This window comes from Nicotiana tomentosiformis, chromosome 3 (genome assembly GCF_000390325.3).
Source record: "Nicotiana tomentosiformis chromosome 3, ASM39032v3, whole genome shotgun sequence".
In the NCBI taxonomy this organism is placed as follows: domain Eukaryota; kingdom Viridiplantae; phylum Streptophyta; class Magnoliopsida; order Solanales; family Solanaceae; genus Nicotiana; species Nicotiana tomentosiformis.
In genome coordinates this window covers 11,775,095-11,794,282 of record NC_090814.1, presented here as the reverse complement: position 1 = coordinate 11,794,282, position 19,188 = coordinate 11,775,095, and the positions used below count along the sequence as shown (strand labels likewise).

General features: G+C 34.1%; 2 protein-coding genes across 4 annotated transcripts; both read left to right on the top strand.

Annotated features, from left to right (window-relative positions):
• Positions 1-337: 337 nt before the first annotated feature.
• On the top strand, positions 338-2,878 carry LOC138907373 (uncharacterized). The gene is made up of 7 exons (XM_070197970.1): positions 338-560; positions 863-958; positions 1,106-1,248; positions 1,593-1,961; positions 2,034-2,198; positions 2,396-2,544; positions 2,689-2,878. The coding sequence occupies exons 1-7, from the start codon at positions 338-340 to the stop codon at positions 2,876-2,878; spliced, it is 1,335 nt and encodes a 444-aa protein (XP_070054071.1).
• A 9,446-nt stretch (positions 2,879-12,324) lies between these two features.
• On the top strand, positions 12,325-15,482 carry LOC104117223 (protein ASYMMETRIC LEAVES 2-like). 3 transcript variants are annotated; one of them, XM_009628240.4, is made up of 4 exons: positions 12,325-12,731; positions 13,507-13,575; positions 14,354-14,777; positions 15,188-15,482. In XM_009628240.4, exons 3-4 carry the CDS (start codon positions 14,423-14,425, stop codon positions 15,391-15,393), a joined length of 561 nt encoding a protein of 186 aa, XP_009626535.1. In that variant the 5' UTR covers positions 12,325-12,731; positions 13,507-13,575; positions 14,354-14,422; the 3' UTR covers positions 15,394-15,482. The 3 variants fall into 3 exon arrangements, with proteins under 3 accessions (XP_009626535.1, XP_009626536.1, XP_009626537.1); XM_009628241.4 differs by having other exon boundaries at positions 13,497-13,575; XM_009628242.4 differs by lacking the exon at positions 13,507-13,575.
• Positions 15,483-19,188: the final 3,706 nt, after the last annotated feature.

The window sequence follows — 19,188 nt, the reverse complement described above, 5'->3', positions numbered from 1 at the left end:
AGACGTTTGATTCTTCGGATTGTAGAGAAAGTACGGCACAATTTCTGTTTCCATTTTTTGCTTTGTGGTTTATTGTGATAGTTCAGTGGTATTTTTGATTATTACTAGTGGATGTTGTCGATTTATTGCCTCTTGTATCATCATTTACTACACAATAAGTACTATTTGTGCTACTACTTCGCATGCTACACGATCTTCATCTTATGGGTCCGAGGGCTTTACTCTGTTTTCTATTGATCCTTCACACCATTTCTATATTTATCCGCCCGATAACCCTAATTATCTTTTGGTTTCACCTCATTTCGATGGTCAAGGTTTTGTTGCTTGGAGGCGAAACATGCTTATTGCTCTATCTGCGAAAAACAAGCTAGGGGTTGTAACTGGAAGGAATCCCCAACCAAGTCCCGATTCTCCTTATTTCTTCTCTTGGGAGAGATGCAATGACATGCTTATTGCATGGACTAATTCCCTGACTCGAGACATCTTTGTTAGTCTCATAGAGTATAATACATCTAAGGACATCTGGCGTGATCTAAATGAAATGTTTGGTCAATCAAATGGTTCAAAATATATTCAAATCCAGAGGGAAATCAGCGCCACTAGTTAAGGGTCCTCAGACGTTGCTACATATTTTACTAAGATAAGAGGTTAGTGGGATAAACTTCATGCTGCTTATGTAGGGACAACTTGCACATGTGGAGCCCTTCCTAAGAGGATCAACAATTGTTCCAATTTTTAAGTGGCCTGAACGATTCTTATTCCTCTTGCAAAACAAATATACTGATGATGTCTCCATACTCATCACTCAGCAAAGCATAGTAAGAAAAATCTTCTCACATTCCTAATTTTTCCAATGATTCAGCATCTTTCTCTACTTCAGCTGCTCCAGGTTCCACTAACAGATTTGTCTCCCAGAAGGTTCAGTTTGATTCAAAGAGGCAACCTTCCTCTGTTTCTTGTAAATATTGCAAGAAACCTAGACATACAATTGACAAATGCTACAAGTTACATGGATTTTTCCCAGACTTCAAATTCACTAAGAGTAGAAAGGGTTCTGCATCTTGTGTATAAGGGACAAAGTCTTCCATTAATTCTGGTCACCCAGGTTCCACTTCTCATGACTTTACTAAGGAACAATACCAGCACCTTATGAGTCTACTTCAGAATGCACATGTTGCTCCAGCTCCTGTCTTTCTTTCACCCCTGAGGGTTCTATTGGTGATAAAGCTGCTTTTGCCAGTTTTGCAGGTATATTTAAATCTGTTTTTGATTCTCCTGAGCTTCATGAATGTGCTATTTTACAATTAGAAGTAGACCCTTGAATTTTGGATTCAGGTGTCACTAATCACATGACACCTCACAAACACTTCCTTCATAATCTACAACCTTTGTCCAAACCATTTTTAATAACTTTGCTTAATTGTTACAAAGTGAAAGTTATATCTACTGGTTCATTGCATCCTAGGCATGATATAACTTTACCCAATGTACTACTTGTGCCTTCTTTCCATTTCAATTTGATTTCTATTCACAAATTGATTACTCAACTTGACTGTTATGCAATTCTCACTAATTATGCTTGTTTTCTACAGGCCCCTTCTTTGAAGAGGCCGTTGGAAATTGGTAGAGTTGATAAAGGGCTATACTTCCTGACTCCAGATACTTCCACAACTTCACCATCTTGTTTTGTTGTTAATTCTGTACCTATGTGTGACTTTTCTGTTTCCTTTGTTATTCATGACTCTCCTTATGTTCATTCTGTTGCTCCTGTTAGTTTAGTTAGTTCTAATATTTTTGTAGTTCCTTTTGTGACTCGTTGTGTACCTTGTAATCCACTTTCTGTTGATAATAAAATTGATGTGTTTTGTCATCAAAGATTGGGACACATGCCTTTTCACAAGATGAAATTTATTCCATCCTTGTCTGATAAGCTTCCCTCTAAACAGGCTTTCCTTTGTTCTGTATGCCTCATGGCTAGGTAACAAAGATTACCTTTTTCTGAAAGTTCTATCCATTCTAGTGTTCCTTTTCAGCTTGTTCATTTTGATATATGGGGCCCTTATCACACCAGAACCTATAATGGTTTTATGTATTTTCTTACTCTGGTTGATGACTACTCTAGAGTCACTTGGACTCACTTACTATCTTGCAAAAGCAATGCTCTTTCTGTACTAAAAGCCTTTGTCTCTATGGTCGAGGTTCATTTTCAATCACATGTTAAAACTTTTAGATGTGGCAATGCTTTTGAACTAGGGGGAGTTCTGAATGCCAACAATTTTTTCTGCTAATGGTATTTTACACCAGACCTCTATACCCAATACTCCTCTAACAAAATGGGGTGGTTGAGAGGAAGCATAAGCATCTCCTTGAAGTTTTCAAATCTTTGTTGTTTCAGTCAAACCTTCCCCTAAAGTATTGGGGTGACTGTGTTTTGACTGCAACTTATCTTATTAATAGACTTCCTTCTACTGTTCTGCATAATTTCTCACCCTTTGAGAAACTTCATGGACATTCCCCTTCTCTTGGTCACTTAAGATCTTTTGGGTGCTTATGCCATGCTTCTTCCCCGAAACATAGTAGAGATAAATTTCAATCTAGGTCCATCTTTGCAGTTTTTATTGGTTAACCTTGTGGTAAAAAGGGGTACAAACTTTTGAATTTGCAAAATCATTCAATATTTTACTCTAGGGATATCATATTCTATGAACATGTCTTCCCTTATCAACCTTCTGCCTTTAATCCATCTTCATCTCCTTTTGTTGACATTTCGCCTCCTTCTGCTACCTCCCAACCTGTCTGTTTATACATACTAGTACTATTCGACAGTACTAACGTCCCTTTTGTCGGGGGCGCTGCATCTTTAAATGGATGCAGGTAGTTACATAGCAGACAATGATGATCACAGATAGGTGTTGCATCCTCTTCTCAACGGACTCGGTGAGCCCCATTTCATTCCGGGGTCATGTAATATATCTTTTGTTTATATTGTTGTACTTTTTGAGGTATAGCCGGGGCCTTGTTACCGGCACCTTCTTTGCACCCTTTTGTATCTTTAGAGGCTCCATAGACACTATGTGGGTTGTATATGGGTATTGGAAATGTTAAGCAAGTTATGTTGTGTTTGATCACTTGTTCCACTCAGACTATAAGAATATGTGTATTTTGAGACTGAAAGGCGAAATAGCTAATTAAACAAATTAGTATTGCATGAATGAGCTTCTTACTGTATAATTAATGAAATCACGTCTTTTCTTGATCATGGGTGAGTTGGGTAGAAGGTATCTAATAGGCTTGCTTGGCCAGGTTCACTCGGTTGAGCACCGATTGCGCTTCCCGAGGTTGAGGCGTGACAGTAAAGTACCCTAACTGGTTAGCTAATACTTTGGTAGTTCCCAAAAAGAATGGAAAATGGCGAGTTTGTGTAGATTATACTGATTTAAATAAGGCTTGTCCTAAAGATTCATTTCCTTTGACGATATAGATCAACTAGTTGACTCTACTGCAGGACACGAGCTTCTAAGTTTTTTAGATGCATATTCAGGATATAACCAAATAAATACGGACCCTTTAGATGAAGAAAAAACTTCATTTATCACTAAAAGGGGGACTTATTGTTATAAAGTCATGCCGTTTGGTTTAAAAACTGTTGGAGCCACGTATCAAAGATTGGTGACTAAAATGTTTCAAGAACATCTGGGAAAAACTATGGAAGTCTACATTGACGATATGTTGGTCAAGTATACACGGGCAGAAGATCATTTTCATCACTTGTCAAACACTTTTGGGATTCTCCGCGAATATAATATGAGGCTAAACCCAGAAAAGTGCGCTTTTGGCGTGGCTTCAGGTAAGTTTTTAGGCTTTCTTGTTTCTAATAGAGGTATTGAAGTAAATCCTGCATAGATCAAAGCTATCGAAGAAATATCGGATGTACTCACAAGCAAAAAAGAAGTGCAGAGTTTAACAGGAAGAATAGCAGCCCAGGGGAGGTTTATATCAAAATCTTCGGAAAAAAAGTTTTAAATTCTTTTCAGTATTGAAAAGGCAGAATCAGTTTGAATGGACTGATGAATGCCAACGAGTCCTCAAGGACCTAAAATCGTATTTGTCAAAACCATCGTTGCTGGCCAAACCAAAAGACGGAGAAAGGCTACTCATCTACCTTGCAGTGTCAGAAGTAGCGGTAAGCGCAATATTGGTGCGATAGGATAAAGGTAAACAATCTTCAATTTATTATGTTAGCAAATCTTTATTAGATGCTGAAACGCAGTATTCCCATCTAGAAAAACTTGCTTTAGCGTTGATCATGACATCTAGAAAGCTAACACCTTATTTCTAATGTCATCATATTTCTGTAATAACTGCTTTTCCTCTGAGGAATCTATTACATAAACAAGAATTATCTAGTAGATTAGCTAAATGGGCAATAGAACTCGGTGAGTATGATATCATATATCAGCCCAGAACAACAATAAAATCGCATGTTCTAGCAGATTTCAGCATAAATCTAGTTCCTGAAGCGCCGGCTCTAATCCGGGGACTTGGATTTTGTTTACCTATGGTTCTTCAAATGTCAAAGGTGCAGGTTTAGGAATCATTTTAATTCCACCTTTGGGGGAAATCATAATACAATCAATAAAATGTTATCCAATCACTAACAATGAGGCAGGGTACGAAGCTGTGATTGCAGGTTTGGAACTGGCACGAGAACTTGGTATAGAATAGATTGTTATCAAAAGTGACTCGCAGCTGGTGATTAACCAGATGCAGGGGACTTACATCGCAAGAGAGGCACGAATTCAACAATACCTGGAAAAGGTACGAGAATTACTTAGACAATTTCAGTCATGGAAAGCCGTACAAATACCCCCTTCCCCTCCTCTTGATTTACCTCCTATTCCTACCCCTAAATATGCTTCTTCTTCTTCTCCTCCATCTTCTCCTTCTCTTTCATCACCTACTTTTTCTCCTTCTCCATCTACATCCTCACAGATTATTTTTCCCTCTCCTCAACCTCCTTCCCTTTCCTCTCTATTTGTTCCTTCACCTTCACCTCCTCACTATCTTAGGAAGTCATCTAGGCCTACTACCACTCCTTCTTACATCTCTTACTATGTCTGTTCTTCTGTTCATTCTACCCCTGTTTTCCCAATGCCAAGGTGTCTACTGCTGAAATACATGCTTGAACCTCAGTTCTATCAGCAGGCAGCTTCTCAACCTGCTTGGCAGGCTGCCATGCTGAAAGAATTTGAAGCTCTTGATGCAAATCATACTTGGGATATAGTTTCCCTCCCTTCTCACAAGAAGTCCATCCCTAGTAAGTGGGTTTACAAGATCAAGCAAAGATCCGATGGTACTATTGAAAGATACAAAGCTAGATTAGTTATTAGAGGGGACACACAAAAGGAAGGGATTGACTACACCGAGACTTTTTCTCCTGTAGTTAAACTAAGCACTATCAAATATTTACTTTCCCTTGCTGTTAAAAGAAACTGGACAGTTTTTCAACTTGATGTTAATAATGCCTTCCTTCATGGGGATCTCCGTGAAGAGGTTTACATGAAAGTTCCTCCTGGCCATGTTATTTTTTCCTGCTCTTCTTCTACCTCTCCACTGGTTTGCAAGCTCAGAAAATCATTGTATGGCCTTAGGCAAGCCTCTAGACAGTAGTTCTCCAAACTTTACGAGGCCCTGCTTTCTAGGGGTTACACATCGAGCAAGGATGATTACTCCCTCTTTACTAAGTCTTCCAATGGCTCTTTGGTGGTTTTGGTTGTGTATGTTAATGATATCCTACTTGCTGGTGATGATCTTTCTAAGATGAATGGTTTAAAAGAGTTTCTGGATGTCCGGTTTAAAATCAAGGATTTGGGGACTATTAACTATTTTCTTGGGCTAGAGATTACTCAGCATCCTGATGGCTACCTCATGATCCAACAAAAATACACTTCTGATTTGTTGTCTGAATTTCATTGTGACCATTTTACTCCTGTTGTTACTCCTCTTGACCCTTCTGCTAAGCTTTTGGTTGACATGGGTGAGCCTCTAGCTGATGCTAGCACCTATAGGAAGCTTGTTGGTAAGCTGAATTTTCTCCGGAATACTAGGCCAGAGATTTCCTTTTCAGTGCAATATCTCAGTCAGTTCCTCCAAAGGCCTCAATTTCCTCATATGATGGTTGGGATTCATGTCCTAAGGTACTTGATGTCTGACCCTGATCAGGGTATTCTTCTCTCCAAGTCTGCGGATTATTCTTTCAAGGCATATTATGATTCTGATTGGGCTGCTTGTGCTAACTCTAGAAAGTCAGTCACTGGTTTCTTCATCACTCTTGGGGTAGTCCTGTTTCTTGGAAGAGTAAGAAACAACCTACCATCTCTCTTTCCTCTGTTGAAGCAGAATACAAGGCTTGAAAATGGTCGTAGTTGAACTGTCTTGGCTTTGTAGACTGCTTGGTGATCTTGGCTTGTTCATTTCATCTCTTGTTCCTGTTCACTGTGATAGTCAAGCTGCTCTCCACATTGTAAAGAATCATGTTTTTCACGAGAGGCAAAACACATCGACATTGACTGCCATTTTGTTCGTGATTGTCTTCAGTCTCGCCTCATTTCTTTGACCTTTGTTCCTTCTGACATGCAGTTAGTTGATCTCTTTACTAAGTCTTTGTATGATGTTGTTCATCCGGATATTTTGTCCAAGTTGGGAGTGTTTTCACCCTCCTGCTGGGGGGGGAGGGGGGAGGGTGTAAACATGAATGTGGCCCAAAGACATATTCAGACCCAATCCGGAAGAACCGAAGAGAGGGCCCAACAATAAGTGTTGACCCGATCCAGTTAGCTTTAAGACTAAGCATTTCATTATTCATTGTATTGCAGAAAATAAAAGCATAGCTGATTACATTCTTGTACAGATAATTCATTTTACAAGAAATAGAAAATATCTTTCTCTTTCTTTGCTCATTTCCTTCTTTGTTCAGTCTTTTAGGGGTTTTCCCGAAATTTCATCCTCTACCTCAAATCTCTCTGTCCTAACAAGTATATCATTAAGGATAAAATATGATGTGTTAAATAAACAGTTTATAAATATGAAAAAGTGTTTATTATTTTCACGACATACTAAAAAGAGTATTAAATAGTGTCATATAAAACGAAATAGACACTACTATTTTTCATCTTTGCATATGGTCAAATACCAAGTACTGCTGGTTCCCTTGCTATTTTCTCAAGTGAAGCATATTTTACGTGCTAAAAGTTGAATAAAATATCAATCTAGTCCTTCACCTTTTTAGCACTTTGAATAGTCCCAAATCTCTTAGAAACTCTTTTTACCTGTTGAAACCACACATTTGGCAGGTCAATTAAAAATAATTATATGGGTTAGCTAAATATATAAATATATGTATATTATATAGTACTATACAAAACATATATAAGTTGCAGGTTATTATATTTGGAAGTTGCCATACTGTGTAGTTTTTCCTACCAAAAAAATGGGGAGAATGACACAGTTACCCATAAAAATAAAACTATTTACCCTTGCCTACCCATTTATTTTTCTACCCATCAAACTAATTACATTTCCTACCCATAGTAATTTTTGTGGGAAATTTTTTCTTTTTTCTCCAATCCTTTTTTATTTCTATGCTTCTTTTCTTCTTTTCCTTTTTTTCTTTCTTTTCTCCTTTTCGTTTTTCTCCTTTTCTTCTTATTTTTTTTCTTTTTTCCTTTTCTAATTTCATTTAACTTATTTTTTTTATATTCTTTTTCTCTTCATAATCTAATTTCATTTACTGTTTTCACTATTTTTTATTATTTTTTTTTTATACAATAAGAAAAAACAACTGATATAGTAAATATTTGTTCACCTTTTTTAAAAAAAATATAACTAGTATAATATACCTTTTGTCTTTTTTCTCATTTTTAAAATTCAATTATTAAACTGAAATAATATCAATTGTCACTTGATCTAATTCACTGACTGCTGCTGAGCACTTTAAATTACATAATCAGATTCTAATAATCAACACGTGATTTTCATGCAAACCTTGATCCCATTCCCTATAAATATCAGTACACACTCTACTATTAGCAGTAACACAATCAGTTATGGAGCAAGAAAATATAATCTACGGCCACCAAATCTCCATATATACTAGTTAGAATAGAAATGATAATAAAATATTAGAAAATACAATAAAAGTATAAGTAGTAAAAAAGACTTCTAGTACCATATGATACCAGTATGGTATACATGTATACCAACAGAGTATATGATTGCTCTAAAATATTGCTACAACTATCTGCGACTATACTACTGTACCAAAATATTAAAGGATGTGATAAAAGTATGAGAAAATTACATGCTCGCATTGCAAGCTAAATATTCGCAAAGCAACTTGCTCATTCCGTATACTAATAGGGTATATAGTTGTATGGGGTCGTTCCAACAATTGCCTATAACTATAAAAAAATTATTACATAATACACATAATTTATGTCCATCGACAAAAAAATTCCAGCACTGCAAAATCATGTTCATATAAATAATTTCAGAATAGTAATCACTTAAAAATGCAGCTAAAACAACCAAAAAAATATCCAAACTACCATATGATACCAATATGGCATATAACTATATTACCGTATATTAATATAATAAAGTATTTTAAGATATTGTACTATATTACTATTATTAAAAGAAAATTAAATAGTGTACCAATTAAATGCAGCTAATACAACCAAAAAATAATTCAACTAGCATATGATACCAATATAGTATATAACTATACTAATAAGGTATATAGTTGTACGGGGTCGTTCCAACAACTGCATGTAACTATAAAAACTATTACATAATACATAAAATCTATGTCCATAGGTAAAAGAAAATCCAACACAACAAAACATGATCATATAAATCATTTCAGAATAGAATTCACTTAAAAATGCAGCTAAAACAACCAAAAAATATTCCAGCTACCATAGGATACGAAGATGACATATAATTATACCAATAGGGTATACAGTTCTATTAATTAGTTTCAGAAAATTATATATGACTATACTACTATTACATAATACACATGCATAAAGAGAAAAATCAAAAAATAGTGTACCACATATTAATATAAGAATGTATTTCAAGATATTGTATTATAATACTATTATATAAAACAAACGCATAAAAAATCAAAATGATTACATAATACACATGCATAAAGGAAAATTAAAAATATTCAAGATATTGTACTATTCTACTATTACTAAAGAAAAATCAAATAATGTACCAATTAAATGTAGCTAATACAACCAAAAAATGTTCCAACTAACTTATGATACCAGTATAGTATATAGCTATACCAACATGGTATACAATTGTACGCAAAGAGTTTAATTTTTTTTTTTTAAATTCAATTATTAAACTGAAATGATATCAGTTGTCACATAATCTAATTAACTCAATGAGAGCTTATGCAATGAATAATACTTCCATGGAATTCCATTAATATTAATAAATATTATTAATGTTAATAAATAATATTATTTATTTATTGAAAATATGGATAATAATTGGACAAAAATTCAGGACAAACCTTTTGAAATTGTAGTATGCACGGCGGGAGTTTCTCCGATCAACTTATTCCTCTTGTCCATTTTTCTCACTGTGAATATCCTATTTTATTTTTATTTTTATTTTTTAAATAATTATTAATATATATTTCTACCGTCAAAGTACATATCATAGACGGAAAGATAGTCAAAAGTAATGTGATTCAAGTCATAAAATAAAACAAAAAGAGGAATAGTTTTGCATTTTCCACATGCCCCTCACATGGGGTAAAGCAAATTAAAGGGGAAATAGAAAATTGAATAGTTCCATAATAAGTTTGTGCTGTATAGGTAGAGATTGTAATTAATTTTTAAGTGGACAATACCGGATAATTATTTTTGCCTTGATAGACATTATGCGTTATTTCCTCAAACAATTGAACACGAGTCCTGTCAAGAAGCAAGCTCCAGAAACCGAATTCGGCAGCCCAATCTTGGCAACTTTTCAATGGGCTATCAGTCTAGTCCAACATATAGTCCGAAGCACAACAAAAAATGGGTTTGGCCCATCATCTGCCTTTTGAGGGATGAATGAGATATAGAATGAAAAGCTATTGTACTTGATTTTGCATAGTAATAAATTAGATGACAAAAGAAAAATATATCAAAAGAAAATATTTTAATATGGTTTGGTCTATTGATCTACATATGAGCAATTTACTAATGTACTAAGATACAAAAATATGGAAATAATAAATCTCATCCGAAACAAGACTCTTATTGATTACATTATGATGATGTTATGAAGTGGGGCGGAAGCATTTTAAATTTATAGAACTTCAAAACATTTGCCATCAAAAATAGGATTAACCAAATATGAAAGAGATTTATATTTATTCTTTTTGTTATGTTATGGGATATTTTTATGAGTCTTGTTAAAATTTAGGTAGTGCATGAAATACTTGTCCCTGTGTATATATATGTAGGACTACAATTGTATAAACTGAGATAGAATGTTTGGCAATTCCTATAGAAATTTCCCTTTCATTGAGTAATGAATTAACTTCGAGCTGTTCATTGGGTCCTTAATTCAACTTTAATTGCTTATTAGCTTGTTATATTAGATATTTGAGATGATCAATTCAATTGTCAACAGTTGTCAAACAGTAACACTTTTTCAACATTAATAAACTGATATGTCTAATAGCCTATTTGAAAAGTTCTTTTTTTCGCGGAAGCACTTTTTTTTAAAAGTTAAGTATTTGACCAAACTTTGCTTTTGAATAGAAACAAAAGCTATAACTTCTTTCCAAAAATATTTTTAAGAAAAATACATTAAAAAATATTTTTTGAAAAAAATACACTTAAAAATACTTTTTAAAATTGTTGTTCAAATTAATTAATCAAACACAAATTATTTTTTACCAAAAATATTTTTTTGCATCATCTTGAAACCCCCCCCCCCCCAAAAAAAAAAAAACCACTAGAAAACAAAAGGAGGGATGGAGAAGGAGGATGTGGGGCGTTGGGACAGGGAGTTGAATGTGTAACAAATGGAATAATTAGGAAAGGTCACATCAATGTCACGAGACATCTTTAATTTGCCTCAATTTCCCTACCCCACTTCAATCCTTTTTGTAGTATAATCATAATTTCTCTACCGAAAAATGAAAGAAAAAACTGAAATGCTTCGTATTGATTGATAATTAACAGATTCACAATAAATATATCACATCAATCCGTCTAAGGCAGAAATAAAGAATCCTCCAAATCCACTGACCATACTTTGCGTCCGCCTCCGCAGCCTCTTCTCTTGGGCGATTTCTGATTCCTTCCCTTCCGGACTTTGCTCGAATTCAGAATCTAAAGTTTATGAATTTTTAGATTAATTTCAAATTATATAATAATATAATAATAATAGAGTTTACAGTTAAATATTTATAAATATTTAATACAAATACAATATATGAAAAGCTAACCTATATGCTTAAGGTTAGATCTGCCTCTGGCCCCTACACTATTCCACCTCCTCTCCCCTTCATTTCTAGTACCTCCCTATTGGTTTTTTTCAGATTTAACTTTATATACATTGACTTCAAAGACGGAAGTAGATAACCTCATTTGAACCCGTTAGCTCGGCTCGAAGTCTGAATTTGTGTTAAAAGTTCACTAAATGAGGCTGTTTCCGATAGACCCTCAACTTCCTCCCTCCAAGAACTCCTCACCTTGCTCTGGGAGTGACTCGAACTCATAACCTCTTGGTTGGAAGTGGAGGGTGCTTACCACTAGAGCAACCCACTCTTGTCAAAAGTTCACTAAATAAAAGTATAAATTATTGATTTTGTACCTAATAAATCAAATGAGTTGTGATAGAATTAGCTCGAACTCATAAAGTTCAATTATTCTGGAATTGAATCTGAAAATTTTGACTCTATGAACGTAATTTAACATGTTAAAGCGGGATTTCGACTCTTATAATATTTTTGTTTTTTATATAGTTTTAAAATATATAAATTTAATTTTTAAAAATATAAAGATTCTATTTTCGAATTTACAATAAAAACTAAAAAGTTTGACTTTCGTACTCCAAACTTCAAATACAATTTGAAATGAATTAAAATGATGATAGTAAAATACTTTTATATTATCTGATCTACCCACCCACCCTATGAAGGAAAAGGCCAAAATAGCAGTAACATCTTCTTCCGTTTGGCTTTATTGTCCACCTTCTTTATATGCTTGTCTCCTGCCCCTTAGCTTCTTACTTCTACTACTATATGCATTCAGCTTTTTTTGGCCTTAAAAATGGAAGCTTAAAGATTGCCATTTTATTATATTCCTTTTCAAAGAATACCCTTAATTTCTCGTGCAGATTATTATTTATCCCTTCCCCCCCTCTTCTGTCTAGCTACCAAATAGGGTTACTTCATCTAGCTCTATTCACTACGTACAAACTATACAAAAAGTTGAACTCTCTCTTTTAGCAAAAAGGAAACTCAAATATTATACTCAACGAAAAGATAGATTTTACTCCACGAGATCCAAGCTTGACTTTCAGCTGTCCATCGCAATAATCGAGTCAAAATATAAATATGCGCTGAAAGTTAAAAAAAGAAAATAATTTGGGCAGGGAAAAGAAAGGTTTGACCGAAGAGTTCGAGAACATTGGCACGGAAACTTGAGGTATAAAACTTTCCTTCTCATTCTTTTTTTAATTCATTTTACCAAGTTTTTCTTAGTTTATAATTAATAAAATCGAAATTTTGACCAAGAGGTTTCTTGTAAACGAATGAATCCAAGCAATATCTGATTAATTAGTTTGCTAATATAACATCGTAATGAGTGAGACAATAGGTTTTAAGAAATATGAAGCTCTTACTTTCACATCGTCACGGGATCCAATAATCCCCACAATAACTACCCTAAATTCCTTCTTAATATGAGTATTATAATATGATATTCCCGTCGTCCTATTTTAAATGTGGCTTTAGCTTAAAATTATTTGTTCAAATTAACTGTTACTTTAGGAATTTAAGATTAAATTTGTTATTTGTTTCCAACTATACACTTGATATTGATGAAGTAATAGCTCTTTTTAATCCTGCTCAATTCTCAAAACCCATTTAATAGGGATAACTTAGTAAACTACAATATGCATTTTTTTCCCCTCTTAATGGGCGTGAAAAAAGCTAAAATGTCAGTTAAAATGGGAGGGAGGGAGTATATTTTCTTTCATTCTTAATCCCCTTGTTTATTTATTTCACTTAAACCTCTTAGATGTATACTTTAGGTTGGTTTCTGGTTAGCAGAGAGTTCGAGATTATATGGAGAAAATCGCTTTTATATTAATGTAGAGACGTATATTTTAGTCCTGAACTTTCTATTTCTGCTGCTCCTTTCTTCTTCAACCCCTCGTCTTTTTCAGTCATATGATAAATACAGTATTAGGTTTTTGTAGGGATACTTTCTCTTTCCTTTGGTTAAATGGCAGCAGCCAGATCGTGAAAGGGATAAGGAAAAAAAAGAGGTATATTATTTTCCTTTCTTTGTTTGTACATTTCATTTTTTCTCTTTCGGAAATAGATGATAAACATAGAGAAAAGTTAGAAATATGAGAGAAAAGGGTTATAACAAGATTCCAAATAAAAGCTCTTTAGGATGTTCAGATACACTTATAAAGCTTTCTTCCAATTCTTCACAAAATTTATGAGAAAATATATAATCATTAATTCCAATGGTGAAACTGTTAGTTAGTTTAGTGGCAGTCTGGTGCACAAAGCATCCCGCGTTCACGGATTATTCGGGAAAGGGCCACATCTAAGGGGTGTGATGTAGACAACCATATCCTAATGCAATCATCAGTGGTTGCTTCCACGACTTGAATCTGTAACCTATAGGTCAGACGAAAATAACTTTACTGTTGCTTCAAGGCTAGCTCCCTTTCAAACTGTTTGTTATTTCAGTGTTCTATTTAATAGGATTATTTTTTTGATTTGTTCCAAATAAGTAGTTATAACTTTTTATATTTCAAAATTCATTGACTTTAAGTTTCTCATTTTATCTTTAATGACATATTTTTATAGTCATCTATAAAAAATGTAATGGCATGTTAATTAATTGATGAAGACCATAAGTTCTAAGTGTATCGTATGCTTCAAAAATCTTTTTTTTTTCTTTTGTTCAACTCTATGCTCAATCTAACATCGTCGTATAAAATGCAATGAATGAAGTAGTACTTAGCCTTATTTATAAAGCATCACTCATACTTCACTTCTAAATGATCCTATTTATGTTGTTATTTCCAGGTAGTAAAGAGAAAACAAAGAAACAAAAGAAGAGAAGTTGTTTGTGCAAACTAGCTATAATACTTGTGAATGGCTTCATCTTCATTATTATCCTACTCACCCTGTGCAGCATGTAAATTCCTACGTCGAAAATGCCAGCCAGAATGCGTGTTTGCCCCTTACTTCCCACCAGATCAACCCCAGAAATTTGCAAATGTTCACAAAATATTTGGAGCCAGCAATGTGACAAAGCTGCTCAATGAATTGCAGCCTCACCAAAGGGAAGACGCCGTCAACTCTCTCGCTTATGAAGCGGACATGCGCCTCCGCGACCCCGTCTATGGTTGCGTTGGCGTCATTTCGCTTCTTCAACATCAGCTTCGACAGCTCCAACTTGACCTTAGCTGTGCCAAATCCGAGCTTTCCAAATACCAGAACTTAGGAGGTATCTAATCGTATCGTGTGACTTCTTTATCTAAATGCTTAAGTTGTTAAACATGTACAATTTTATTTACTTAATTTACATCATAGCACAAAGCGTAACGGGTAAAGCTGTTGTGATGTGACCAAGAGTTCACGGGTTCGAGCCGTGGAAATAATCTCTTATAGAAATACAGGGTAAGACTTCGTACAATAGACCCTAGTGGTCCGGCCCTTCCTCAGACCTTGCGCATAGCGAGAACTTAGTGCATCGGATTGCTCCTTCAATATACATCATCGTGTCACGCCTCTTCATGTGCGGACTTTATTTTTCAACAATGGATAATGAATTGTGTGGCCATTAATTATTAATTTAAAATTTTAAGTTAGTAAAGGTAACAAACTTTTATGTATTTAATTTATTTTACTCAACAGGAGGCATTGCTAGTACGAACAGTTATGGACTGTTGGCAGCTGGCAACCAGCATAATTTGGGGTTCAATTTTATGGGAGGAGGAGGGGGTGGGAGGCCAGACCATAACCACCACCTCTATCACCATCAGTTTTTCCCTAGAGATCAGCAACAACAGCAACAACAACAAATTATACGAAGATTTGAAGGAGGAAGTAACAATTTTTGAGTTTGACTTCTATACACCAAGGAATTATTTGTTTGAAGGTAAAATTATGTTGAGATTATATACACAGATTGTAATATTGAGACTAATAATTCCTGAATATTATATATATATATATATATATATATATATATATATAGTGTACAAGATTCTAAAACATATGTTTGCTTTCAAATTGAATAAAGTTTTGTTTCAAACTTTAACCTTAACGTTCATAAGAAAAAGGCTGGCATTGTCGTTACTTATTTATTTAATGTTTTAGGTAATTCTTGAGTTCTGTTATGCTACACTCGATATGGTATAAAATTATACCAGTATTACTTATACCAAAAAATAAAAAAATCACCTAAATTTCAAAGCATAAGATAATCTTGTCAATTTGTTTATTTAAAGGATTATGTTCATAATCACGATAACCAAATGAGCTCTTATAAAAGAGTCTTTATACTATCAAGATAACTACAAATAACTGGTTGCACTGAAAAATAAAGTAGACTGTTGGCTATAGTACTAGAATACACTGATAATTTGGCAAAACAATTATACTTTTAAGTATGTAGTATACGTTAAATTTATGACTTCGGGATTGAGGATAAGCTTCCCAACATCCATAATTTAGATGGAAGGTTCAAATCCTGTCGATCAGTAGCGTAACATTTTCCGTCCTCTTTATCTCCTCTGATGTAATAAAAAATATTTTTAAAAAATCCATAACTTTAACACAAGTAATCTTTTGTTATCGGGCAGTTGAGTCAGTAACAACAGCCGAAGGATTGCAGAGAGAAGGTCCAACCTCGTTTGAATATGTCACCGGAGGACGAATCCAAGAATTAAATCCTACGGGTTCAACTTTTGAAGTTTTTAGCATTGAACCCATTATATATTTAATGTTTTGGGTTCATTTCTACTATTTTTGTAATTTTAATGAATTTTTACATATAAATTTTTATTCCGCGTCGAAAGTTATGGGTTCAATTGAAACCGTCGACAATGCACTACATCCGCCCGACCGCCCCTGACTGTCACAACTCTAGATCTACTAAGTATCACGATGATCATAGTTGGTAATACTAGCCAGCCCATGCAAGTATTTTTTTACACCAATATTATATGCATTTTTTTGGTTAAAATATATATGCATTTACTGTCACAATAAACTATAATGTATATATATAGTTTGCATTAGCTTGTATAGTTGGTTGGTCACACGTGACTCGTGAGACTCAGTACATCAAAGACATCCAGAAAAATTGAAGCAAAAATATGTCACAACCCTAAAGTTTAGGGATTACACAGATTCGATGTGTTAGAGTTCAGGGCAGAGAGTGGGACAGTTACACGGAGATACTCTTTCGTAAAGGATTTCATTTGACTCATCTTTCCTTAAAATTAATTACTACTTGTGTAAGTGATCTTTATAATTTTCGAGAAAGATATATATATACACGATGTTATAGCTTGCCAGCCGGCTTTTCGATCAGATCCCTAAAAACGTACGTGCGGAGGAGATATATAATACAAAGTTAAATATTTATGTTAAAGACAAAGCAAAGCAAATTATGATAATAAATTAATTGAGAGAGGTAACATGTATCATGTGAAACTAGTCGAGGTACACACAAACTAGCACGGGTACCATAAATATTTTAAAAAAAACGATTGAGGGCCTATGCAAAATCCACCAATGAAGGGGTTGTTGAAGACATTAAGTAGTGAAGGACAATGCACAATCAAAAAAAAAACAGAAACGTTTAAATGTAGGAGCATTCAAGGAGTATTAGTACATATTAGGGTTAGGGTTAGGGTTAGGGTTTTTATTTTGAAAAGCAAAAAAAAAGAAAACGAAAAAGGACTTTGTAGTAAGAGTGATGATGTACTGGTTGAGTGCAACGCAATGATGGTATTTTGCCCTTTTTGAAATGTAAATATTAATTGTTGGGCAGAGTAGAGTCAACAGTGAGGGTGGTGGGTCTGTTTTCTCGCACACATCTCATAGTCTCACCAAGTACCAATTTAACCATCTCATAGCTTACTTTCTTTTCTTTCTTTTTTTTTTGCCTCATTTGGTGTTCGATACTCTCTCCAGTCCATAATAAGTGATCAATTTATCCTTTTATCTTGTTTCAAAATAGATGTCCATTTATATAATCAAAAAAAAATTTAATTTGTTTTTCCAAAATTACCCTTATGAACGTATCCCTAAAAAGTCTTTTAATCCTCACATTAACTATGCTGCCACATTTAATTAAGGGTAATTTAGTCACACTAACTATTTTTGTCTAGAGTTTTGTATTTTCTTAATGATTTGTCACTTATTATGGACCGGAGGGAGTATTATTTTGAATTTTCAATGAAGACTCATTACAAAAGTAAGCACTAACTTTTTATGAATTTTGTCATTCTCAAGGTTCGAATTTAAGATATTTGATTAAAGGTGGAGAAATCCGATATATTCGTCCCGTAACACTCTTGATGGTAACATTATGCCATCAATAATATAATACAGAAAAAGAGCTTTGGAACAACGATAAAGTTATCTCCATTTAACCTATATGTCACAGGTCCAAGCATCATCTATATAATGAAAATTCTACATAATATACTACCATGATATGATGTAGAAAATTGAGTTTTTTATTTCAAAACAACGATATATCTGCAATTGAATCATGTCACATGCATGAGTTTGCAGAGTAATTTAATTTACTCCGTTTTAATATTTATTTCAACTTTTTTCCAATTGTTGAAAAAATGTTTAAATCATCAACCTACTTTTTAAAACATATTTATTTCAACTTTTTCAACTCTCACCTTGTTTATATATTTGTAAAGTGACAATCCTAGACATTTGTACAATGCACACGATGACGAGCAAGCTCGAAATGAAGGGAAAATAATGATATCTTTAATACTGTTGAGGTGTTGATTCTTTTCTTTTCACGACAACAATTCCATGGGAACATTACTTCTAAAGCTAAGGACGTACTGCAACAAAACTAAGAGGTCATGTCCAAATTAACTGGCCCTACTCTATAGGAAAGTTTAAGAGCTTGCTATCACTAGCGGCTTTAAAATTTTCACAAGTAAATATATAAACAGTTCTTGAATTGTGTCAAGGGAATTCAATTACTTACATAAAAAATAATTTTAGACTTATATATATACTGTAATTTTTCGGCTAGGGGGAACTCAGTGTGAACCCGTTTGTCCCCCTAGCTTCCCCCTGCTTGCCACTCCATATCTTCCAAATGTTTCATTAAAAAGAAATGTCAAAATCCATTGGCAATCAATTCGCAAGTATTCGATGACGCTTTATTGCTTATATCTCAGTTTAGTGGTTTGTTGTGCTAAGGAACCCTGGAAAGTTTGGTATTCGAGAAAATAGATTGAAGCAGATTGAAAGTGTTTTTAAGGGTATTAGCTAGTGGTAGTATAATTTTATCAAAACGGTAGAATTAGCTATCCATTTAGAAGGTGAAATAGCTAATTCTATAGAATATCCTTATCTATTTCATTTGGTAACCAAACGAACTTCATAAGGGTTCTAAATTCTAGGAAAAGACATCATGTGTTACTAAGTGGGTTCTTAATTCAATTTAATATCGAATTTAGACTAAGTTATTGGGTTCGATCGAATCCGTATGTCGGCTTATAGCTCTGTCTCAAATCCCTCTATCTTTAACCAGAGATCTCCGGTTCGAGTTTTATAAATAAAAAAATCCGGGTAAAAAGCACTTTCCTCTTTAATAGGTCTTAAGAAGAGGTGAATATGAATTTGTCGGAGTTCTAATGCAAATA